General features: G+C 39.8%; 1 protein-coding gene across 2 annotated transcripts in view; it reads right to left on the bottom strand.

Moving 5' to 3' along the window:
* Positions 1-26,284, bottom strand: part of sumf1 (sulfatase modifying factor 1) — a 141,696-nt gene that overhangs the window by 109,349 nt on the left and 6,063 nt on the right. For both annotated transcript variants that reach the window (XM_041191133.1, XM_041191134.1), the window contains exons 2-3: positions 20,876-21,049; positions 13,074-13,148 (exon numbers count right to left, since the gene is read on the bottom strand). In XM_041191133.1, coding sequence (XP_041047067.1) covers positions 13,074-13,148; positions 20,876-21,049 — 249 coding nt within the window. The remainder of the gene's footprint in view (positions 1-13,073; positions 13,149-20,875; positions 21,050-26,284) is intronic.

The raw sequence follows: 26,284 nt of genomic DNA, 5'->3' as shown, positions 1-26,284 counted from the left end.
TTTGAAATTTGGCATTCTCGCACTTGTCCCGATGAGTGCAAGATGAAAAGCTTCAGCAACATGTCTTTTTTCCAGCAGTATTCAAGTTGCTAGATAAGGCCATTAAAAAAAAATCAAATCAAGCACTAGCGTTTATTTCTAGATGGATAGAATTGAAAAGTAGGGGAGTGCTAAACCTGTATCTGACTTTGGTTAGACAACCTTCTTCCATGCACTTTCCAAAGCTGTGACCTCTACCACTAGAAGGACAAGGCAGCAGATGTATGGGAACACCATCACCTACAAGTTCCCCTCCAAGTCACACATTATCCTGACTTGGAATTATATCACCGTTTCTTCACTGCTGCTGGGTCAAAATCCTGGATCGCCCTCCCTAACAGCACTGTGGCAACCTACGCTACACAGGGTGCAGCGGTTTAAGAAAGCAGCTCACCTTCTCAAGGGAAATTATGGATGGGCAAGAAATGATGCCCAGATCCAATGAGAGAATTTTAAAAATGGTCGCCGTATAAGGAGGCACTGGAATGTTGTTAAAAGACCTACAGGAATAATACCAAATATGTGGAGTTATATCCCTTAGGAAAGGAACAAGCTGGGTCTCTTCTCTCCTAAAAAAGGCTGGTATGTGACCTAAAAATTATGGATTTTTTTGATACTTTGATAGAGTGGGTGCCGAAAGAAATGTTTCCACTTATGGGAAAGAGCGTAACCAGAGAACTTCAGTAGAAAATAGGCAACAAGCCCAATAGAGAATTCAGAAGAAACTTCTTTATCCAAAGAGTGATGAGAATGTGTAATTTGCTACCAGTGGAAGTGGTTGAAGTGAATAGTATAAATACATTTCAGAGGAAGCTAGATAAGGGAACAGAGGCTGATGCTAAGAGACTTTGAGGAAGGATGGGAAGAGGTTCAAGTGGAGCATAGCCACTAACATAGACTGTTGGCAGCTCACCACCACCTTCTCAAGGGCAATTAGGGATGAGCATTAAACGTTGGCCCAGCCAGCAAAGCCCACACCCCATGAATGAAATAAAAAAATAGAAAAAAAAGCCTATTTCTGTGTTCTACGTAATTTCAGAGCAGAACCACTCCCCCTGTTGTCTGAACAGCAGTTGTTGGTCGTGATTCTATTATCACCATTTGTACCTTCTCAGGCCCAACTTTGTTTCTTTACTTGCCCCATAACCACCTACTTTTGCCCTGCATTATTATACCTTTGTCATTTAATTGTTGCTATCTTTCACTTGATCACAGGCATTCATCGTTTGCATCCCCCTTCCTCTGCTTCTGTAGTCACTTAAAAGCTCTAACTTCTTCCAGTTCTGATGAAAAGGTCATTCACCTGAAATGTTACCACAGGTGCTGCCCAATCTGCTGAGTATTTCCATCATTTTCTGTTTTCGTACTGTACATTAACTAAGATATTTAGGAAAGAAATAAGGAAGCATCTTGTACGCAAAGGGTAGTAAAAGGCTGTGGGTGCTGGGACAATTGGAGTTTTCAGACCTGAAATCAGATCTTTATTTTTGCTGGAAAAAAAAGTAGACATTTTTTGTCAAAGCGTTCACCAGGACAATGAACAGGAATACCACATGTAAAGGGAACAATAACTTATACTAGCAAGTCCACATGCCAACCAATCAGCAGGCTCTTCTCATGCAGAATAAATTGTTATTCCTTTTACATTTGGTATTCTTGCAAACTACCTTGATGAGTAAAAGACAAAAAGCTTCGACAAAAAAAAAGTCTCTTTTTCAGCAACACTCAAGATCTTTATTAGCTAGGGGATATGGACCCGAGGTGGGTAAAATGGATTGAGGTAGTAATCTAATTAAATGGTGAAAAAGACCCAAGAGGATGGCTGGCCTATTCCCGTTCCTATTCCATTTTGCTTCAGCAATGTCTTTCAGTTTTCATACTTCTGTCATATACGTATTATAAACTTGTGACGAGTCATTCCTTCTCTTCAGCTCGGTTTTAGAATGATTTTCAGATAGCCCAAACATCCAGTTTTAATTTTGCTTTGCCTTTCGGTGTAAAATGACAGGTCAGGAAGACAACAACTATTTCACATGTGACAAGAACACATACCCTCCTAATATTATGCAAATACAATGCTAGTAGCATACAGGATAACAGTTACTTAAAATAAAATGCTGAAAAAATCCAATGTGGGAAGCTGATGGGAACTGCCTTGGAACGCTGGATTACTTATGAAACCACAACAGAAAGATATCAAACCATCCTTACATCAAGATGACAAGGATGATAATTAAATACAGGTTAATGAACCTGGCTTCAACAGTGGTTCAAAAAGCTCATCTAACTGTGGGCTTCACAATTCTACCTCAAAGCTGATCTGAAATTCACAGCTTGAAACTGTGATGGAAGCATGTTCAATAGTAACTTACAAAAGAGAACTGGATAAATACTTGAAAGGGAATAAATTGCAGGGCCATGGGAAAAGGGCAGGGCAGTGGGACCAATTGGATAACTCTTTCAAAAAACCTGCACAGGCACAATAGGCCAAGAGGCCTCCTTCTGTCTTGTACGATTCTATGAAAGTTCTTATGAGAAATAGGAGCTGTAGGTGGTCATTTGGCACCTCAAGCCTGTTCTGCTATTCAGTAAGATCATGGCGGATCTTCTACCACAACTCCTTCTTCCCACAATATCCCAATGTCTTTCAATTCCCTTAGCATCCAAAAATGTGATCTTAGTTGGAGAGACTCAATGACTGAGCACCCACATCTTGCTGTGTAGAGGCTTTCAAATGTTCATAACTCTAGAATGAAGAAATTTAATCTTATTTCAGTCCTAAATGGCTAACTCCTTATTCCGAGACTGTTCCCCCAAGTTCTAGCCTTCCCTGCCGTGGGGAATTTGACCCTAGCATGCCCCCGGCCAAGTCCCTTAATAATTCTGTATGTTTCAATGAGATCACTTGTCATTCTTTTAAACTGAAATTGAGTTAAAATAATATTCATGAATTGTCATAAAGGAACTTTCCTTGGTCTTCCACCTTAAACTTTTGAAAAGACCAGCATCCATTCTACATCTGAGTTAACATAGTTTGTGTTTATACTGTATATAGCTACATTTAATAGGAGTGACTGAAGTTGACAAAGAAAGATTTTCAACACCCAACACCAGCAGTTCTCATTTTCAGGAGATAAAAATCTCACCAAAATAAAAAATAATGAACAAAAATAAGACTGTGATCTGTTTTAAACAGACCGAGTAACAGCACAGGAACCTCAAGTTGAGTGTAAAAGGGCCCCACTTCTAAAGAGCTTCAAACTGGAGCTGAAGGTGTTGATCACACAGTAAAGTCAGGAAATGCTCCTAGCCACAAGTGCTCAAGGCTTAGCACAACATGTTCAGTCTTCAGCCAAGTTTAACTCAAAGGTTTATGATTGTTATACTTGCTGAATTGTTTGATTTGCTTTAAAGGCCAGCCCCACTCCATACCATCCAGCCTTACAACCCACGACATTAGTATATGCAATCCCAATTATATATGGTACAACTCCTTCAATACCTCATCGTTTACCAAAAGGCCAAACTAAATGCAATTCCCCACTGCAGTGGAGATTACAGATTCAGAGGACAGGGCTGGTCCCTTCACCAAAAGCCTGAAATGATTTGAAAATTCATTCTAATCAAGCCAAGTTAGCAGTTTGAACTTTAGCACTCAAGAAATTTTGTTCATCAGAAATGTGTTAATTTCTATAAAGGCTGGAGCAATTGAACACCATTGCAAGGTGGGCCACTTAGTCAGTACAGCTGATTTTTTAAGCTCACATGCAACAGGATAGAAAGAATAAGCCAACACCAAGAGATTATTAATCCTTCACTCAAATCCTTGGTATCCATTCTTGCTCCACTGTAAGAAATTGGAAACAAAAACTTGCATTTATAAAAGGCTTTTCAAAACCTTAGGATGTTCTGAAGCATTTTTACAACCAATGAGGTTTGTTTGAAGCACAATCATTACTGTAATGCAAGAAAAGCAGCAGCCAATTTATGCACAGGATTCCACAAACAGCAACAACCAGATAAATCTGTTTTTACATGTTGCTCAAAGGCTACATTTTGGCCAAGATATTGGAGAACCTCCTTGCTCTCTCAATGTTGCGCTGAAGTGTCAACCTAGATTTTGTACTCAATTATCTGGAGTGGAGCATTTCACTAATAAAGGTGCGCATACAAGTTCAAGTTGCTGATTGTCTCAAATTGGGCCTGGGATTTCTTTGCAGTAAAGTGAGCTGACTCAGCCTTATTTTCCAAAAGTTTAATTTTTAAATTGGCAGTCCTGCTCTACTTCAAGAGGAAATAACTTTCTTAGCAGTTTAAAGGCTCATAAGCTCTTTGATTTTCAAAGCCAGAGTCTTTTAGTCTTTGGGTCCAAAACATTTAATGCAACATAAGACTCATTTGATGTGCTTACATGCAGAGTTTTTTAAAAAATGAATTCGTCAAGCCCTACAAGTTTGCAAAACCATTGAGCAGTCCCTTTCCATCTTGTGCAAATGTATCAAAGATAGAAAATGTAAAGATTTGGCTTGGTGATTGGTTGAAAAATTGCCTTCAAAACCTATGCTCAGTAAGCAAAAATCCAGGCAAGTAGTTAAATGATAGTATGACATGGGAGTATAAAAACCCTTAGAGTGAGCACTGCATATCATAAGGGCATATGAGCATATAAAACAAGAGAAGTAGGCCACACAGGTTTTCAATCCTGCTCTGTAACTCAATAAGATGACCATGGCCTCAACTCCACGATCCCCAGTCCCCCATAAGCCTCGACTTCCCTACAGTTCAAGAATCTGTAGCTATTTAGTGACTTGGCCTCCACTGCTCTCTGGGGTAGACAATTCCAAAGATTACGAGTCTTCTGAGGGAAGAAATTTCTCCTCATCTCGATCTTAAAATCAAAGACCCCTTATTCTTAAGCTGTGCCCTCTAGTTCTGGATTTCCCCATGAGGGGAAACATCCAATCAGCACCTTCCCTGCCAAGAGCACCCCCCCAAAATCTTACATGTTTCAATAAGATCACCTCTCATTCTTCTAGACTCCAAGAATATAGATCCAACGTTTCAAATTAGAAGAGCTAACTCTGTTTCTTTCTATAATCTCTAGGCATTGACAGATGAAACTCATTGTTTCAGCCTGAAACGGTATGACAGAATACATGCTTCTGAGGTAGCTGATATTCTAATTAGCGTGTCGTAAACAACATGCTACATAGCTTGTTTTTCTCCACAGGGAATAAATCCCAAGAAAACATGCTGCATGGTGACATTTTGTTTTACAAAAAGGTAAAGGAGAATTTTATTGAACATAAAATCTTCCGAGACTTTTCTTCTTCACTAATCTATTTAGGTCATCTTCTGTTTGAAAAGGTTCTGCATTTTTATAAGCTGCTGTTGAGGAATGAACTTGCAATGTTCCCATGGTCCCTGAGCTCATTTCCATTATAAAAATATTGTGTGAGCCGAATATTGTGTTATCCCAAACGAGTTATAACTGATACTTAAACCAAAAACATTAAAAGAAAAATGATAATGAGCTCACAAAACCCATCGTGAAGCTCCAGCTTTGTGAGCCAGAGCAAAGAAAGAACAATATTGTCTCCATGGTGACGGTCTTTTGTTTAAAGTCCCACCAGCTGGGACAAGTTATGCATGAACAACTTTAACGATTGCTAGTCTAAATGTGAGCATTATCTGACAGCCAAACAAATTAAACCTTTACTTCAGGAACTTTTTTAGTACAGGATATTCCAACGACAACTGAAAATGGAAGACTGATTAATATCGATTACAGAGAAGTTCCAAAGCTTCCTGTCCTATGCAAAAAGATATTTGCATTTATACAGCGCCTTTCACCACCTCAGGACAGGTCAAAACGTTTTACAGACAATCAAGTACTTTAGAATGGTTGTCACTTGGAAATGCAGCAGCTAATAGCCATACGGCTAAATCTCACAATCAGCAATGTGGTGATGATTGGATAGTCTGCATTTTCAATAAATTGAGTTGACAAACACTGTTCCAGACTCTGGGAGGATGGAGGAAAAGAGGTTAAGTTCTCCAGCTCTTCCTTGGAATAGTGCCATCCGATGTTTTACGGTGAGGTCTCCATTTAACATCACATATGACAAAACATACCTCCAATAGCGTATCAGTGTATCACACCTTCAGTACTGCACTGGAGGGTCAGCCTAGATTGTGTGTTCAAGTTTTGTGTTGTTATCCATTCATTCTGCTACAAGTAGTTCTTTAGCACACTTTAATCTAATTTTCATGAGACCAGACTGGTTTCAAAAGGAAAAATTGGGACACGCTCCCTTAAAACATTCAGATAAAAACATCATCAACTGGCATTAGGCCTAGTGAGGAAGCACAAGGAAATAACCACGTTCAGGAGAGGACCTTGCTCATAACAGGAGACATCCAAACTCATGGTGAAATTACTGTCGCCAAATGCATGTTTTCTCTGCAGCTCAATGGCAATGGATAACAGGAAGACAAAAGAATTGATCAACATGTCTGCTTTATGAATAAACTACCACAGCTAAATCAAAAAACTGTTTAAAGATAAATTTGCTTAATTCTCAAGTCAAGAAACAGACATTATAATGGTTTTCAAAACTATGAACATATAAACGAGAAGCAGGAGTATGCCACTAGGTTCCTCAAGCTTGCTCACCATTTAGTGTCATGGCTGATCTGACCTCAACTCCATCTTCCTGCCTGCCCCCAATCTTAGCAAAATCTACCTACCTCTGCCTTAAAATTATTCAAAGACTGCTTCCACTGCCTTTTGAGGAAGACACCTCCAAAGACTCATGATCTTCAGAGAGAAAAAAAAAATCACCTCATCTGTCTTAAATGGGCGACCCCTTATTTTTAAATAGTGACCCTAGTTCTAGATTCTCCAACAAGTGGAAACATCCTTTCCACGGCTACCCTGTCAAAACCCCTCAGGATTTTATCCTGAGGAAACTAGCTGATGAAATTTATGATGAATGACCTTCCCATTGAAGTTTCTTTCACCTGTGCAAGGACAACCAAGAGCAACTAATCTTTCCCTCCCTCCGAGCTCAGATAGGGAGATGAACAGAAACAGGGATTAAACCAACATTTACCATCTACTCTGTGGCTCTGAGTTCCAAGTTAGTTTTACCAATACCTGTGATTCACTCAAATCTTGCAATGGCTAAGCTTGTTCTGATATTTGATTTTTACAATTCACAGAAAATTTAGCTTTCTAAATGTTTAAATTTCCCAGGTGAATTGCAAGCATTACAAAGTGGGACTTTGGGAACACAGCTCAACACTGGACAACTTACAGGCAAATAATCTCCCACTGGACAGATGGCTGGGTTACAGTAAACAGATAACAATGATGTAAGAGATATTTGATTTTCCTTGATCTTAGTTTTTATAACCAAGATAAAATATGATTGAAAGTACATTGTGATAACAGGGCACTGAGCTATTCCCAAAATAGACATTGCACGTGTGAGGTCATCATTGTTTTTACCCTGTCATTTTCTCCCTTCCACCTCATTTGAAGGAGTTGATTAATTTTCTGGGCTATATCTTCACAGGAGCAGAGTACTCTCTGCTACAAAGCCAATCTTGCCAGTCTTTTCAACTATACTGAAAACCACAGCTGAGCCACCTGTCCTCAGTCAATATCGGGACGGCTACACTGGCTGTAGAGGTCAATGGATAGCAATCATGAAAGAGTGCGAAGTTTGACTTTGCTCCTTCGTAACCCAAGGGCACAGAAGCCAATGCGAGTGTTTCTACTGCTGTCTCAGCTGAGGTCATTTCCCTAAAAGCACATTCGAAGGATTGGACCCCAGTCATTTCTGATCCAGATGGCTTAAATGAGAATAAAAAATGACCTTCATATAGCACCTTTCGTCACCTCAGGGTTTCCCAAATCACTTTACAACCAACGAACTACTTTCGAAGCTGCTGTTTTAAATGTAGGAAACACAACGGTTAATTTACACACTACAAACTTTCCACAGAAAACAATTAAATGAATAACCAAAAAAATGGTTTGAATTGTGTTGCCTGGAGGACTGTGTGGGAATGAGAGAAAATAAGGAGGGTATGAAAGGAAAGTGATACCTTCGAGATGTAAACAATGCCACTCTAAAGCAAACCTGCAGGTTATGAATCATTGTTACTTATATATGAAATTAAATGAGCTACACTGTGGTAAGCTAAGTAGAACTACTGTGCTGGAGTTTAAAAAGGTTCGGGCAGGTGCAGAGGTTAAAAAAAAAATCAAAGCTGAAAGACAGTTGAGTTTCCAGAAAAGTGCACAGCCTCCCCAAGCACCAAATTGAATTCCACCCTTTCAACACCCTGCAGATTGAGAAAAACTCATTAAGACACCAGTGATTTAAAAATGGGATATAATAGCCTATTAACAGTTGTAGTAATTTTAAATTAGGTTATATAAAGGGAAACAGAAATTATTAATAGATTTTGACAATCTATAGTGTAGTGATTATAAAACTAGGGCAGAGAGAGAAATTGGGAAGATTATTATTCACTTTCTTTTTGTGGTAATGATACTGAAATAGATACTACAGAATATACGAAATTAGAAGAGGCAAAAGGTATGTAACCTCCTCAGGGATGTAAACAAGCTTCAACAAGCCTATCGTTCATTGTGGAATTGATAGTTGTAGACTAAATAATGTTGAATGAATAACACAACCGGAAACTAAATAGAACAAAGGTGCCAGAGTTTTGTTTTAGCTTGGGGGTGGGAGTGGTGGGTTGGAAGAAATCCCAATTTCACTGTTACATATTTTTCCTCCATGTGTATTACTCTTTTGGGAACACAAGGAGAAACACAAAAATATCACAGTGTCTACAACAGAAAGCGAGCATAACATTTTCGGGTAAGCACTGTTATCAGGACAATACCACACCTTTATAAGACTGACTAAATACTTGCTAACTTTTAAAACTATTTACAGCCTTTCACACACATTATCTGTCACTTGAAATGGTTAGCTTTTTGTACTCCTGGCCTAAGCTGCAGTTATTTCTACTCCCCATTTTAATAAGTCTCACAAAAAGGAGTTTCTGCAGCTCAAACATGCCAGCTCTGATGAAAGGAATTCCACTCCAAACATCAGCCTTTGTTTGCCTTTTTGTGCACTTTGCATTTCCAGCATTTGTTATTTTATTTCAGATTTCCAACATTTACTGTTTTATTTGATGAATTTAAGGTAACTATCTGTCTCACATCAAGAGTTGGGCATGAGACATTATTTTGAATTATGTTCATTTTGGGGCCAGCAAATTAAAAGTTCAAATCTTTTCACACTTTACAATGATTCATGGAAAGCAACCAATTTTACAAACAACCTTAATCACTTTGGGCACTTTGACTGATGCTTTCTACATCGGAAATAATGCGGCTATAAGCTTCCTCAGCATATCTCTACAGAATGAGTATTAAACAGAGGCAAGGCATTGTCTTCAGTTATATCCAAGACTTCACCATTTCTGTGAGATCTACTGTCTTGGTTTCTACATTCAACAAAATTCTAGCTTTGTAATCCAAACTCGTGCAAGCTCCATGCAAATTCTACCATCAGCAACTTTGGGCAAAAGAAGTTATTCTGCTGATTTATAGCAATGCCATTATAAGAAGCTGTCTTTTCTCTATGCTTTAATTTTTCTCATCTAGGGGTAGGATCTCAAGTTTTGCAGTAAATTGTTTTATCCACTTTCATCACCCAGCGTCGACCTTAAGCTCTCAAGTCAGATAAAGCCTAGTACAGATTGCTGGTCCCTCTAATCTTCCCCTATAACATACCTTAATACTCATCAAAGAAGAATAACACCCATACCAATGTGAATTTGTCTGACTTATTAAAAAAATATTGACAATCACTCCAATATTAGTTGTGTGGCAGTTTTCTGGTTAATAGCTGATTTGAGACCGCCCTGAGCTTGTTCCAGCCAGAAAGGGAAAAGTTTGATCCCACATCCCAGGAGAGAAGTGCAGCGTGCTCACCTACTGGACCCACCTATCTGCCTTTTAACAAAATGAATAGAAGTCAAAGCAGGAATCAAACTGGTTAATTCATACGAATGAAGAGGAAGAATGTCCAGGCATATGGATAGAAGGTGGGAGAATTGCACCATGTGAGTTGTTCATTTGGAGAGCCGGTGTAAAAATGGTGGGCTGAATGGCCTCCTTCTGCACTGAAACAATTCTGTGACTGTGAGCGTAGCAAGTGCCAGTGAAATCACAAGTGTCAGAATGAACATCACAATGAAGATGTCACCAAGGTCTACCCTCTTATGATAAGCAGGTCACTTTAGGCAAAAAAAGAGTGCGAATGACAGAAATTACTTGATTCAGAGCACCACTATTGGATGAGCATGAAGGCAGAAGGTTGCAGGTTTGATCACCAAAGTGTGCCAAGTTGGTTGATTGCAGTGTGGCAGTCAGGTGCTACAATTACTCATCAGCTATTGGCACCATTGAAGGGGAGAGAATTAGCTGGACTTGCTGTTGTCTATTGCAATCCCTGCTGGTGTTTTATATGGCCGTGTTTGAGGATAGAATCAGCTGCCCAGAACTGAATAGCTAGTTGTCACTCATGCTCTGGGCTCCTGTGAAGAATGGGGGCTTGGTTGGAATTTGCCTGATGACTGGCATGTTTCAATGCTTTCAGTACAGCAAATGGGAATGTCTGAAGGCTTGGGAGGCAGGGTTTTTTTTTAAATGGAAGTAATGGTTTCCTTGCTGCATCATCTGAAAGGTTAGTGGGGAGGAGGATTTATCTCAGAGATAATATCAAGGGACAATAACAAAATACTGCAGATGCTGGAAATCCGAAGTGAAAACAGAAAACCCAACATCAAGCAGGATCTTCGGAGAGTGAACCAGAGATAATAATTCCTCAGTTTCTGATGAAACCTGAAATGTTAACTGTCTGATGCTGTTGAGTGTTTCCAGTATTTTGTTTTATTTCATAACAGCAAGGTATGTCAATAAAGCAAGGACTCGAGATGAATACCACAAATCTTTAAAAACTATTTTAAAAAGACACCCATTGTCAAGTGGTCATGGCAACATCAGCTGTAGTCAAGGAGATTTGCATCCCAAATTATTTTGTTGTGCCTGTGAGAGAAACATGGGTATGGGACTCCTTGACTATTGAGAAGAGCAACGGATGTAAAAAGAGCACTAATGATCCACAATTACCATCTCTCCTCCCTCAAGGGCTTTGCAACCAAAATCCGTAGAGCTGATGAGAGCTGAAACTAGTCCCATTGTTCCCCGACTCATTATCCATGAGGCGAAGATGTAAAATCCAGTTTTGATGCAACTCAATACTCCCAGTCACCCACTACCACAAACACTTGGGTAAAGCCTCTGTGGGAAGGAAGTTAAGTCTGACAAAGCGACATTGTGGCTATACAAAAATCTTGAATCTCCTTTGTAAGTTACTGCATAATTTTACGCAGCTCAGACCCATCAAGGAAGAGCAATAGTGAGAGGAAAAAACAAATCCCTATGATCCTTGTCCCTTTAGTCAGCCAAACCTAAGGCTTGAAGCCACTAGTGCCCACTATACCCTCATCCTACTGCTCTCTCTACCCTCCAATTCAACCTCTCCTTGCATGTGTCTCAGTCGGCAATGGAGATACGTAAACTATGAAAATGAAAAACAATACAAAAAGATTGCAAGTTTCACTGAATTAAATTGACATGTTTTAATTCCGATTAGATAAAAATTAACACAAAACCTAATATTTAAAAGGACTGTCTTGTTCACATGCCACATATGCTTTCTATATCAAAGATAGCAGAACTTGGCACAAGTCACAAATTTACTGGAGCACTTTTCTAGTCAATTGCATTCGGAGGTGCTTAACTCTGAACTTGTGAACATTTCTTCCACACCATCGGTTGTTATTTGAAGCCCTTTTGAAGTCTGGACCAATTCTACAGAGTTTATTAATATCAGATGATTTTAACATTCTGCCAGCTGGTTCCCAAATGGAATGAGGTTTACTGGGCAGCAGGTGGCAAGACATCAGAGTAAAGCAAGATAGAAACTGCTTTGCAATTCTATAAATTCTCTGTGTCACTGAATGCGCTGATTACAAGCAAATTTCAAACACTTTGACAACTTACGCCAAGTACCAAAAGAAAGCTTAGACAACAGATACCACTGTGGAATTCAATAACAAATGATCTGCAGAGCCAACTACATTTTAATATAAATGCAGCTATTTCTTTCATTCAAAGCTACGATAAACTATTTCTTTTACAGGTAGTATTAAGATCCTATCTGTCAAGAGTCAGCAAAAATTCTAAAATATCAATAGATTTCCTGTGCTGCTATCCACGGACAAAGAATGGACATAAAGATGTTTCACAACATGGTAAGGGAGTTTGCAAAAAGACTTCAGAAGACCACTGCACAGCACCACCTACTGGCCAAGTCCCATAGCTCCATTGGTATGGGAAACTGTTTACATACAGAATTTGTCTTGTAAAGGTTTCTTCGGTAGGGCTGGTGAGTTCAGCTGGTTAGAGCATGCTGCTTGACAATGCCAACAAAATGGGTCCAATTCCTGTATTGGCCAAGGTAGTTCTTGTGGCCTGCCTCTATTTGCCCCATTGTGACCTGCTGGCATCATTGAGCCCTGATTTGTAACCCTTGGAAACTAAGGACATTAAATGGGGAGACAGAGACACACAGAAAAAGTTTCATGAACAGTTTAAAGTTAGCATAAAAATGTGACCAAAAATCATGATAAGAAGCTAGACATGAAGAATTTAAATATATGAATGAATAAGACATCCAGAAGGGTGTTTTTAAAAATTGAAAATGCCTGATTTTCCACTTGTGCCCCGGTTAGTTATTTTCATCGGCAGTAAGATGAATCTCAAGGCCTGAAGCCATGATCCCATCCTGTTCATATCCAATTTTCAGCTGGCATAACATCACAAACTTGAGTAACATGCACAACAGTGTGTGTACGAGGTGTGCAGTACTTACAGCTTGGGTAATGGTGCTCTTCACCTTCTCACTCAGTAGTCCCTCAAAGACAAAGGAGTCTCCAAATAGTTCTGCCTAACAGGGAAACAAATAACAATTGAGTGTTAACTGCAGCATATTAGGCTTTTGATTTCCTTTGGATTTACAGGCCTCTGCTGCCTTCAATCATTTCAAACTCTCATGCTTTGCTTCAATGATCTCAATCACATCTTGAATATCATATTCTTAATGTTACTTCATTTCCACAAAAGTTCTTTGCAGTTGCTTTCTCTTGTCTATTAACATATCTGTCTTCAAAGTTGTTTTTATGCTCATGATGGGAGGTTCACGCATTTATATTTCCTTCTTCCACTTGCAGGTGGAAATAGAGTGGCAATTAACTTCCTTGGTGCTCAATGTTTCCAAAGGCAGCTATAGAGAGTCAATGCTGTTGAATCAAGTGATGCCATTAATGGGAGATGTGCAATGCAAATGGAGTATTACTTACAGAGCATTTGTTTGAAAAAATTATTGGGAGTTCTTTGAGGATGTTAATAAGCAGGGAGGATAAAAGAAATGTAGATGCAGTGTCTTTGGATTTCCAAACGGTGCCACATAGAAGGTTAATACACAGGATAAGAGCTCATGGCTTTGGGGGTGATATATTAGCATGAATAGAGGACTGGCTAATTAACAGGAAACATTGCGTCAGGATAAAGGTGAAATTTTTTCAGGATGGCAAATTGTAACGAATACGGTGCCACAGGGATCAGTGCTGGGGCTTCAATTATTTACGAACTATACTCATGACTTGGATGAAGGGACTGACTATACTGTAGCCAAATTTGCTGATGATACAACAATGGGTAAGAAAACAAGCTGTGAGGAGGATAGAGTCTGCAAAGAGATCTAGATAGTTTAAGTGAGTGGACAAAAATTTGGCAAATGGGATATAATGTGGGAAAATATGGGGTTGTCCACTTTGGCAGGAAGAATAGAAAAATAGAATATTATTCAATTGCAGAGAGATGGCAGAATGATGCAGTGTAGAGGAAATGAGTGTCGTTGTACATGAATCACAAAAAGTCAGCTTCAGAGAAGGTTCACTTTGCTGATCCCTGGAATGAAGAGATTAATCTTATCAAAGATTGAGTAGGTTTGCCCTATATCATTGGGATTTAGAAGAATGAGAGATGATCTTATTCAAACACAAGGTTCTGAGGGAGCTTGACAGGGTGGATGCCAAGAGGATGGTTCCCCATGTGGGAGAAATCTAGAACTGGGGGCACAGTTTAAAAATAAAGGTCTCTCACTGAAAACGGGGATGAGATGGAATTTCTTGTCTGAGGGCTGATTATGTTTGATATTCTCTTCCCCAGCAAGTAGTGGAGATTGGGTCATTGAATATATTCAAGGTCGAATTAGATTTTTGATCTACAAGGGAGTTGAGCATTATGGCAGATAGGTAGGAGAGTGGCATTAAAGCCAGAGTTAGCCCAGCCATGTTCTTATTGAATAGTGGAGCAGGCTCAAAGGGCTGAATGGCCTACTCCTACTTCTTACGTTCTTGTTGGCGCTCAGACTTCCAAGTGCACAAGTGTAACACTTCTACTTTCCACTTCGAATGCAATGATTACATCGACATTAGAACATTTTACTCTATGTTGCTCATACTGGAATTGATTGTACAATGAGTTTAGCACTGGACAGGCAAGAGCCTACATCACATTCATCGTGTATCAGTATGCTGAAGTTCACATGGAAATACAGGAGGTGGTTGTGGTTTGTGGGGGAAGCAATGAATAACAGAATGCTGCTTCAGAGAAACGAAGGATCTGCACACAACTGTGTGATGAGAGGAATTCCATAGATTATAAAAGGAGTGAGAACAGAATATGTATGGCAGAGACAACAAAGTAGGATAGATATTCCTTGGGAAGGTCAAGTGAAAGTATTGTCTTTAAAAAAAAAGAGAAATACTTAGAAACTTGTATTCACCACAACCTTTGTTACTGTGTTGAGTAAAGAATGTTTGTGTGAAGTTTTTTCAATAAAAACCATAATGGAAAGTAAATGAGGAAGCCAAGTGCCTGGTGAGTATGACTATCCACCTGCCTCAGATGCCTTTACTCTCCTTCCAACTTCAGTCAGGTTTCTAATAAAACCCCTAGGCCAGGCAACGCAGAATTTCACATGTGCATAGATCCAGATTTACTTGAGCAAATTGGACAGTTTTTTTTCCCCCCAGAAACTATATTAAATTGTACCAAATTTTAATTCAGCATCCACAATCCAATACTTTCTACATGGCATTTTCTACTGTTGTGATCAGTATGCACAAGAACATAAATAGTGTATATTAGAAGGTGATTACTAATCATAAACATTGGCAGGAGACAACTTCAGTCACAATGAATATGTAATTACATGAATGGAAATCTTTCCACAAACGTTTTAGAGTATTAACATTGTTCAGTCTGTAGATTATACAGGGCAGCCCACTATGTTACATTGCACAATCACACAGATCACTATCACAGGAGATCAGACTAGAGTTTCAGAGATGAAAAAAATACTTCCCATCTTTTCAAACAGCCCAGTCGTGACTTGTTTGCAGAGACTATATCTGTACTTCCAAATACAGAATAACCGATGCACGATTTCATTTTAGTTAATCTTCTCAGACACTCTGTTCAACTCAATTGTTTCAGGTTTACATTGATGACTGGATTATATCACTTTGTGAAAATATACATGTGTTTTGTCTAAGTTCAAATATTCATTTTGATCAAAAGCCATAGCCGAGCTGCCAACTAATATGATCGCAGAGAACTTGATCAATTGTATATCCATTAAATGGGTTTAAGAATTGTGATGATTGCTGCAACTTATCTTTTGAAAGATCCTTGGTTTTGTTATTTCTACTAAAGCCATAAACAGCATCTAAAAGAAATACAGCACAGATTCTATGATGTGTTATGCAAGCAACTAAATATTTGACCTGAAGCAGAGGTTGCAAGATCACCAGAATGAGTCAGAGTTGATAATTGGTCCATAACCTGCTCATTATTTTAAAGAATGCCTAGATAAGCTGACTAGTATTTGTGCAAACAACAAAAATATCAGTACCTTGCAACTTGTGCCCTTCCGTTTCATGCAGAAGGGCTCACTAGATTTCAACTTTCTATTTAAAAGACCAGCTACATTTTCTACCTTGATCACTTTCTTTCCCACTCTGACCCGTACTGCTCTGTCCCATCCCTCAGACTCTCTCAAGTCTCTTCTGTTTACCTCAGCCTGTCCGACTCAACCAGAGGCCCTCTACATTTTGCAGCCATTTTTTACTTCAGGGGATCAGTGTCCTCTAATGCAGAGATGAGGAGTCCAACTTATGGTTCAAACAGTCTACTGTAATGCCTCTGGCAGAAGTTTAGATCACTCACAGCACATTAGTGCTTTTATATAAAAATACTATATCAGAATACCTTGTGATTTATTTTATTCCCATTACCACCCTGATAATTTTTTTGTTGTTTTGTTGGGAAGGATGGAACACCTGTGGGGTTTCCAGGGGCAAGAGCTATTCATCAGCATCAAGGAGAGAAATGATGGGCCCTGGAGATTCTCCTGTTTCCGGGCCCTCAGGTGTGTCTGTGCAACAGAACTTTTAAGAGGCTAGAGAATGAAGACCGAATGGTTTACAATTGTATTTGTTTCATGATCAGAAAGTCTGAAAACTCTGCTTATTGCTGCTTCTCACTATAATATATTTTCAACATCTACTATGCAACACAACTTTATCATGATATTTCAATACCTCAAAAATTTCATAAAAAGCACGAAGATTGAGTGGGATAATAGGCAAGTAGGCAAAAGGGCAAGATTGAAGTAAATGGAAAAGACTCTTGAGAGTCATGTGCAGTGTAAAACACGTGACTGATTCACCGAGTCCATCGTGCACTCCCACCCTGGCAATCGTGCTCCACAAAGTCCACTCATAGTAAACTTTCATTAGCAACAAAATAAATAAAACTTCAGCCATGATTCAACCCTCTGTTTGCAAGATAATAATGGATGACAAAAACCATCTAGCCCAGTACATCTCATTCATCCCAGAATGGCATACGAACATACATAATAGAAGCAGGAGGCAGCTATTCGTTCCCTTGAGCCTGCTCCGCCATTTGATAACATTGTCCAAATTAACCAGTAACAACTTAAAAGTGCTTAATTGCTTGTAAAATGATTTTGGACATCATGAAAGGTGCTATATAAATGTAGGTTTAATCTTTCTTTCATTACATCTGCATGCAGTAGGCAGAGTGACTACCATAACAATGGTGAAATTGGAGGCCCAATGTGGATTCTCTCAGGGTAATTAATCACAGAGCAATCAACTAATGTTAGCAAAGTGGCTACAAAGAAATCACTATTTACAAAGACATTTGAAATCTGTAGCCCCCCCCCCCCCACCCCACCCCACACACAAGCATACAGTATCCAATGGTTGTAAAATTACAGGCATTTGACTTACCATTTATCAAGCAGAAACACTCGGTTGCTGGTGCTGCTTCTCACCTTTGGGCAGGTTCGCGAAGCTGCTCAAACACTGGAAGTAGCAGCCACAGCAACTATTGAAATTGACCCGATGCTGACAGGCCGGCTTAAAAAATAAAATTGGAACTCTCAGCCTGATAGATCAGTATTTTTTAAGCTGATCTTTCAGGTCTGCAGCTCTGGCTGCTCAGCGGGGGCAACAAAAAGAGTTTGAAACACAGAGGCCGGCCCGGGCCCACTCCCCATCTCCTGGGCCCTGGTGTTTGGCACCACCAGCCAATAAAGAAAAAAATGCATTTATATAGAGCCTTTCACATTCCCAGGGCATCCCATTTGAGGTGCAGCTACTGCTGCAAAATGTGTTAATGCAGCAACATATATGCCCATAGCAAGGTCCCACAAAGAGCAAGATGATAAATGACCAGATGACCTATTTTTGCTCTTTGAGGGATGAATGTTGGCCAAGACACCAGGAAAATTTCTCTCCCTCCCATCTTCAAACAGTGGCATGAAAGCTTTAGATAATCACTTGAATGAGCAAAATAGTTTGGAAGGCAAGTTCCAAAGGGTACAGCAGAGGTGGCTAAAGGCTGTGCCACTGAAGGTGGAGTGGCAGGAGGGGTATGCATCACAGATCAAAGCTACAACCAGAGAGACTGGAGCAGGTTGCAACACTAAGGTGGGGTGAACCCACAGGCGAAAATTTCTAAGAGGATGAAAACAATTAAATTTGTGGAGCACAGGGAATAAATGATTCCTGTAGTGAAGAAGTTGGTGATTGACAAACAGAGTGCAGTTGGGGAAGTTTAGGAATCTAGAGAGGAAGGAAAGCTGAAAAGGTAAGCTGCAGAAAGTTTGGGACTGGAGACAATGATGGCATTGGTAAAGATTTTGGCAGAAGTGGAGATGAAGTGGACATGGAAATATGTAGTCATGACACTGGATAGGGTGCGGAACTTGAAGCTTTTCTTTGCACCCAAGAGAATTCTGAAGTTTCAGTCAGACCAAGTACCAGGGAGAGGGATGGACTGGGCAGTTTTTGGTTGGGGTCAAGACCTATGGCTTTGAACTTTGCAATATTTAATCTGAGTAAATTGGGTTCATCTCTGAAGCTCTTGGGTCCATTACTGGTAGGTAGCCTGACAGCATTGAGATGGAAGGAGTGCTTGGGGTGGGGGGGTGATCAGGCTAGGTGTCAACACACAAGTGGAAGCCAGTGGGTGATGTCATTGATGGGCGACATGCAGATTTGGAAGAGGAGTGGGACCAGGATAAATCCTTGGTGAACTGTGAAGCTGATGGCACAATAGCTGGAGGAGAAGCCATTTCTGCAGATGGACAGGGAGAGTACAGTGCATGGTGCAGTGAAATAGTTGAAGCAAGAAGGACCAAGTGAGCACATCAGGCACAGCAGAAGCTTGACAAATGATGGAAGAGGGGATAGGAAAGATGGGGATAATTGCCTGATGGACAACGGCTGTGCTTTGCAAGGAATGGTTACAGCACAGAAGGCGGCCAATCGGCTGTGAGTGAAAGAGCATGGCAGATCTCTGGGAAGAAAAGCAGTCCCCTACAGAACTTCCTAAAATAAACAAAAAGGATGCAAATCATGCATACCAGAATAAAACTAAAGAAACCGAACCACAATACATCAAATTTGAGAGCACTGAAAATCACAAAACACTAAATGTGCTAACTCCAGTCTGAATAGACCCCTTATAAAATTAAAGTATTTAATTCAACATTTGTAAAAAGTAGTTTTGTACATCAGATGCTGCAAAACTGGAGCGAGAAACAATTTTGACAAGGACAGGTCTCTCAAATTAAACATTAGTGGCTCTGGAGCACAGAATAAGAAAAGCAGCGGTGCACCAGTGGGTGTGCCACAGATTTTTTGCAGCCTATTCTAAGTGCCAGCAACTCTGCTTCAGAACAGGTTTTGGATTTGAACTGCTTACAAGCCAGAATTACAGACAATAACCTGGTTTCAAAGAATTAAGCTGTGGTTAGGTAGCGATTGCTAGGATTTTAACCCAAGGAAGGGACGCTGAAATATGTCCAAGTCAGAGGGGAGCTTGGAGATATTTTCATGCACCTGCTTCCTTATCCCTCTAGGCAGTGGAGACTGCAGGTTTGGGAGGTGCTGATGAAAACATACTGGCAAGTGGCTGCAATGCATCCTGTCGATGGGACAAATGCAGATACAGTATGCCAGTTGTGGAGGAAAATGGATATTTAAGATACTGATTGGGGTTCCAAACTCTTGTGGCACTGTCCTGATTACAACCTCACAAAAAAGTGATTGTTTATGCTGTTTTTACTGTTTACTGCACTAGGTAGATGTTTCTCTAACCAAAGCCAGATTTGCAGAAAATCTTAAGCCTAGGGAAGGCTTTGCTGCTTCACTCCACAGACGGCAATGCCTGTAACATCAATTGGAAGCTGCAGCAACAAAATTTAGAAGCACATGTGTTTACAAATGTGAGTATAAATAGGTTACTTGGGAGAACAGATGATGGATTTTGAAATGGAGAAGGTCAGACCATTCTCACCTGGTCCATTATTCTGCACTACTTTGGACTGCAGTGAGTTGAAGAGCAAGAAATTGGCTCTTTCTGAAAATTTCTGAAAGGCTGCAGTGTTCCACGACTGGAGGTTGTGACAAGCTTAGAATCTCCTAGCATCACCACTACCTTAGAGCAAACCAAGGAACAGAAACCTTTGGCTGAATGTAACTGGTTACTTTAGTTAATTAATCATCAGTTAGTTTGCTGTGTTAAAATCCATCCAGGGCCTCACCTCATCCTATTTCTGTAGCTTCCTATGGCCTTACAACAACCCCCTCCACTCATTCACAAAAAAATCACCATTCCTTTAACTGCAACTTTGTGCTCCTCCACCAAACCTTCAGCAGCCGTGTCTTCTACTACTACCTTCTCATTTTCTCCAATCCCTCCTAACGCAATCTCTCTCCTCTAAAGACACACTGTGAAACCCTGCATCTTGAGAAAAATCACTTAAACATCCCTCCTAACCTCTTCTTTGACTTGGCATCCATTTTCCATACATGGTTGTGCAGCACCATTTTACTTCAACTTTAAATACAAGCTATTGTTATAATCATAAAGGAATACAAATGGACTATAGTCTAGTCCAGGCCAGAAGTTTGGATTAAGACACTATAAGAAATACTGTAATGTTACAGGGCACTTTTGTTCCAGAAATGGTATGATAAAAGAAATAAAAAGGCATTAAGTGTTTCATACCTCTGTGGTGTAGCTAGTAGCTCTGACAAATCTCTCAAATTCGGCATTGCTGACTTCATACGTATCCATGTAGAACTGCTCAACGTGCACTTTTCTGGCCGGGCCCTCTCCATCCTGAGGTATTCCAGGGTCATCAGTTCCCATAGTGAACACTCCACCTGGTATTAACATCATCTTAAATAAAGAGATGATAGATTGGAAATGACCTCATTGAATTGATTATGATAGATGCCAGCTTTGTGTACAGTCAATTAATTACCAAACCACAAGAGACTTTACTAAAAAGGAAACCACACGGTCGAAGATTAAATGCTAGAGCCTACATTTGATACTGTATATGCATCTTGCATTTCTCTAAGTTAATTGCGGAAGAATAAGACACACAATACACCATAAGATACTAACCATGTCATAAAGCATTTGACCAGTTTTTTTTCTTTATTCTTTCATGGGATGTGGGCGTCATTGGCAATGTCAGCATTTGCTGCCCACCCCAAATTGCCTTGAACTCAGTGGCTTGCTAGGCCATTTCAGAGGGCAGTTAGAGTCAACCACATTGCCGAGGGTCTGGAGTCACACGTAGGCCAGACCAGATAAGGACGACAGATTTCCTTCCCTAAAAGGACATTAGTGAACCAGATGCGTTTTTATGACAATCGTTGATAGTCGCCATGGTCACTATTATAGAGACTAGCTTTACAATTCCAGATGAACAAACTGACTTTAAATTCTACCAGCTGCCGTGATGGGATTTGAACACATGACTCCAAAGCATTATCCTGGGCTTCTGGATTATTAGTCCACTGACAATTAGTGACATTACCATTACATCACCATCTTAACATAAATTCTCTTGACAACTATAGTGGAACAATTATCAAAAAGGTATGAAGCAATGTAATGTAAAACAAAAGTAAAGTGAAAATTAAGTAGTGGAAAATCTTCCATTTCAGCATTGAAAAGTACCTGGTGTAATACTGGACACCCTGGTCGTGTTGATTAGAACAAAATAATAAACTTCAAAATAGTGGTGTGATAAATGGTACACGACACTGGGCAATTATGCAGAAAAGTAGCCGAAGCACATTGTGACAGGCTCCAGGAAGCATTAACATGCAGAACTAAAAGTGTGCCAATTTAAGATAGAACCTCTGCCAATGATGAGCAAACACTTTCAACAGTATAGTATTGAAATTGTAATGCAGTTAAAAAGCCTAGATTATATCACATATTAGCTACCTGCTCCTGCTCCAGTTTTTTCAGTCATGGCTAAAATAGAATTCAAGAATGCTCAAGACCTAAGGATGTCCAAACTGTCAGGCTCAAGAAGTGAAAAGTAGAAATTTGATTCTTTTACAAAAAAGTCAATCAAAATTCTGGTTGAGTACATTACTTTGGTCTTTAAAATGGATGAGCACATTGAACAATAACTACTTCCCCTTTAATACTTGATCTTCATATTGATCAAAATGAATAGAATATTAGGATTACCATTAAGTGATAATTCTACTAAATTTTTAGGCTACAGAGATATATACTCTCCTCCAACCAGATTTCCAATTCCTGGAACTGAATGTAGATCTTTATAGATCCTGGAGTTTCCTAACACATTCATTCTGTCGGTGAACATTCAGTGTTTTTTCAGCCAGTCTATATCAATTTCTTCACTGCCTTACACACAATACCAAATCCACTCGATTTTCATGACTTTTTTCCCCTCCCAAACTTCCTTAATCCTCTTGGCTGCCAAGCGAGCACCTGGCCTTTTATGCAGTCCTTTGCCTTAATGGGAGAACAGTTCAAAGATCAGGATGGCTCAACTACTGATTCACTCCTGGGGGCAAGGAAATGTATCAGCTCTTTTGGTCCTCTCCTCAAGGACTGCCCTATTGAGATCAATTGCTTGTCAGAGGATTTGGGGGTAGTAAATGAGAGAATTTTTTAGTGCCTTGGTTCTAACGGTTGGAATAGAAAACAAGGATGGAGAATGCTCACATTTATTAGATAGGCCTCAATTCATCTGCTATGTGAACATTTGCTGATAAACAACTTTTGAAAAATACAGTAATAACTTTATTTCATTACATTTAGGAAGGAGCAACCTGTGAAAAAACATCCGTTATTGAATAGAAATTCCACTTGAAAGAATTTTCAGTAATTCGTCTACAATCTTTCTCAAGAAGGTTCGTCATTTTCCTCCAGTTGGCCTCATCCATTTTTTCCCAAAAATTAATAATGTGCAACTAAAAATGCAACTTACAATAATATTTACATTCTAGCCAGCAAGACAGTGGCAAGCACTGTTTGGATTTGGCAGGGTGAACGAATGTGAAGATAGTGCTAGGAACAGGATGTTGTTGCACATGGAAGAGTTTTACAGGCCAGATACTTCTCATTGCAAGAGAAATTGAATATAAAAGTAGGGAAATGTTGCTACAGTTGTACAGGGCTCTGGTGAGACCGCATCTAGAGTCTTGTGTACAGTTTTGGTTTCATCACTTAAGAAAGGATATAACTGCATTAGAAGCAGTTCAGACAAGGTTAATGTGACTGATTCCTGGAATGAAGGGGTTGTCTTGTGAGGAGAGGTAGGACAGGTTGGGCCTGCATCCAATGAAGTTCAGAAGAATGAGGCGCAATCTTATCGAAACATACAGGATCCTGGACCTGACAGGGTGGGTGCTGAGAGGATGTTGTGAAGAGGACTTAAGAGATTACAGACGGATATAGATAGGTTGAATGAGTGGGAAAAAAATCTGGCAGATGGAGTATAATGTGGGAAAATGTGAAGTTATTCACTTTGGCAGGATGAATAAAAAAAGCAGAGTATTACTTAAACGAGAAGACAGCAGAATTCTGAAGTGCAGAGAGAACTAGGTGTTCTAGTGCATGAGTCACAAAAAGTTAGTATACAGGTACAGCAAGTAACTAAGAAAGCTAATGGAAGCTAGCCTTCATTACGAGAGAAATTGAACATAAAAGGATGTTATGTTTCATTTATACAGGGTATTGGTGAGACCACACCTCAAATACTGTGTGCAGTTTTGGACTCCTTATTTAAGGAAGGAAGTAAATGCGTTAGAGGCAATTCAGGGGGAGGGCTTACTGGATTAATACCTGGATTGAGCTGGTTGTCTTATGAGGAAAGGCTGGACAGACTGGACTTGCATCCACTGGGGTTTAGAAGAGTGAGGGGTGACTTTATTGAAGCATATAAGATCCTCAACAGTCTTGACAAGGTGGATGTGGAAAGGATGTTTCCTTTTGTGAGCAAGTCCAGAACTAGGGGGGCACTGTTTTAAAGTTAGAAGTCACCCTTTTAGGGCAGAGATGAGGAGAATTATTTTCTCTCAGATGGTTGTGCAGCTTTGGAACTTTCTGCCTCAGAAGGCGGTGGAGGCAGGGTCATTGAATATTTTTAAAGGTGGAGGTAAATAGATTCTTGTTAGGCAAGGGAATCAAAGGTTATTGGGGCTAGATGGGAATGTGGAATTCAAAACACAAACAGATCAACCATGATCTTATTGAATGGTGGCGTGTACTCGAGAGGCCAAATGGCCTACTACTGTTCCAATTTCATATGTCCGTATTATCTTCTGAATTTTTGACTAAGTACAAGATATCCAACATGGACTGTGGACAACCCATAGCTCATCTAGTTTAAGCCAGTGGGCATTGTAAACCAAGTAGACCAGGAAGGTCTCAAATTTTGATTCCTGCTCTACCTGAGTAATTTGATATCAGCCTGGCTAGATGTAGGGCATTGCAATTGACTCCAGCAACTCAGGGATAGAGTAAAGAAAAATACTTGGCATGGGATCCTGCTCCTGATGGTTATTCAGTGATTCTTACTGGAGATGTGAGCACTGGGGTGTTGGGCAAGGACAAAAATAAGCTCAGCTTTGATACCTCTCATGATGAATAGCTTGCCAATACACACCCATTTAGGCTGATGTATGAATTATGGCCACCACGTTGCTTGGCACCCAGTAGATTAACAAGGAAGAGAATTGGTAGAAGGGAAAAAGAAAACAAAGCAGAAAAATAGATTGACCTTCGGCAAGAACATAACAAACCTCAAGTTAAAGTAGTGGTTAGAAGAGCACCTGCTTCCCATACACACAAATCAGGTGGTGTATGGGTGTGACAGACTGCTAATATTCCTCTTATAAAGCCTTAGCTCATTGATAGTGCTCTTGTTCCAAAGAATGTCAGAAGGCCATGGATCAACTACCACAAGACTTGAGCCAACCTAGGCTGACACTTCAGTGCAACATTGAGGAAGCCATCTTTTCAATTGTTAAATTGATGCTAAATCTGTCTCCTTACGTCAGAGTAGAATACTAGGTGGCACTATTTGAAAAACAGCAGGGGACTTCTCCCTGTGTTCTGGCCAATATAAAACACTCACCCAACACCAGTAAGCCCTGGCAATTTATCTCATTGCCATTTCTTACTCAGTGGACATTATTTAGACAAATGCAGCAACCAATCAAAGGGTCTTAACTTCAAAAGTATTTCATTGGCTGTGAGGTGCTCTGGGTTATTCTGAGGACTTGAAAGACACTAAATAAGTGCAAGTTACTTTATTAAAAGCTAGAAAAATTGTTAGAAATTAAAGACCACATATCAAAATTTACTCAAACTCTAAAAACTCCATTGAAAAAAATAACTTCAGTCTTGCTGGAATCACATTGACACCCAAGAGAAGCAAACTAGCTGTGCTAATGACCAAGTCTATATTAATAACATGAAAATTCATGAAGGGTTAGTGTTGGGGACTTGTGGAAAAACTTTGCAAAGGTCCGGTCCACTGATTTATTTGTAGTCAACAATTGGTCAGATTGTAGCTGGCCTGTGAAAACATAGGGTTATATAAGCCAAATGGCCTTTTCTTGTTCAGTGTTTTGCATTCTACATTCAATATCTCCTAATTCAAATGGATGTTTCTGAAGCTATCCTTAGCTTGTCCATCCCTTAATTTTTAGATTATATGTCTCTGTTTTCTTTTTCTTGCCCACCAAAAATTCATTAATATTCATAGAATGCTTACAGCACACTTGGAGATAACTCAGCTCATCATGTTCATGATGACTCTGCAGGAGTAACACATCTCGTCCCACTTCCTGACTTTTACCTCAAATATTTTCTGCATCCTTTTCAATGGCTTCACATCCTTCCTAAAGTGTGGTTCCTAGAATTATATACACTACAGTTGTGGCTATACAAGTGTTTTATAAAGGTCCACCCTATTTATACAGGCCAGGATGCTATATGCTTTATTAACTGCTCTTTCAACAATTTATGTGCACATCCTTCTGCTCCCACACCCAAGGAAGAAAGGAGCAGAGTAGACCATTCGGCCCTTTGAGCCTGTTCCACCATTCAATAAGATCATGACTAGTCTAG

Source organism: Carcharodon carcharias, chromosome 7, assembly GCF_017639515.1.
Source record: "Carcharodon carcharias isolate sCarCar2 chromosome 7, sCarCar2.pri, whole genome shotgun sequence".
Taxonomy (NCBI): Eukaryota; Metazoa; Chordata; class Chondrichthyes; order Lamniformes; family Lamnidae; genus Carcharodon; species Carcharodon carcharias.
This window is presented reverse-complemented; position numbering and strand designations above follow the sequence as displayed.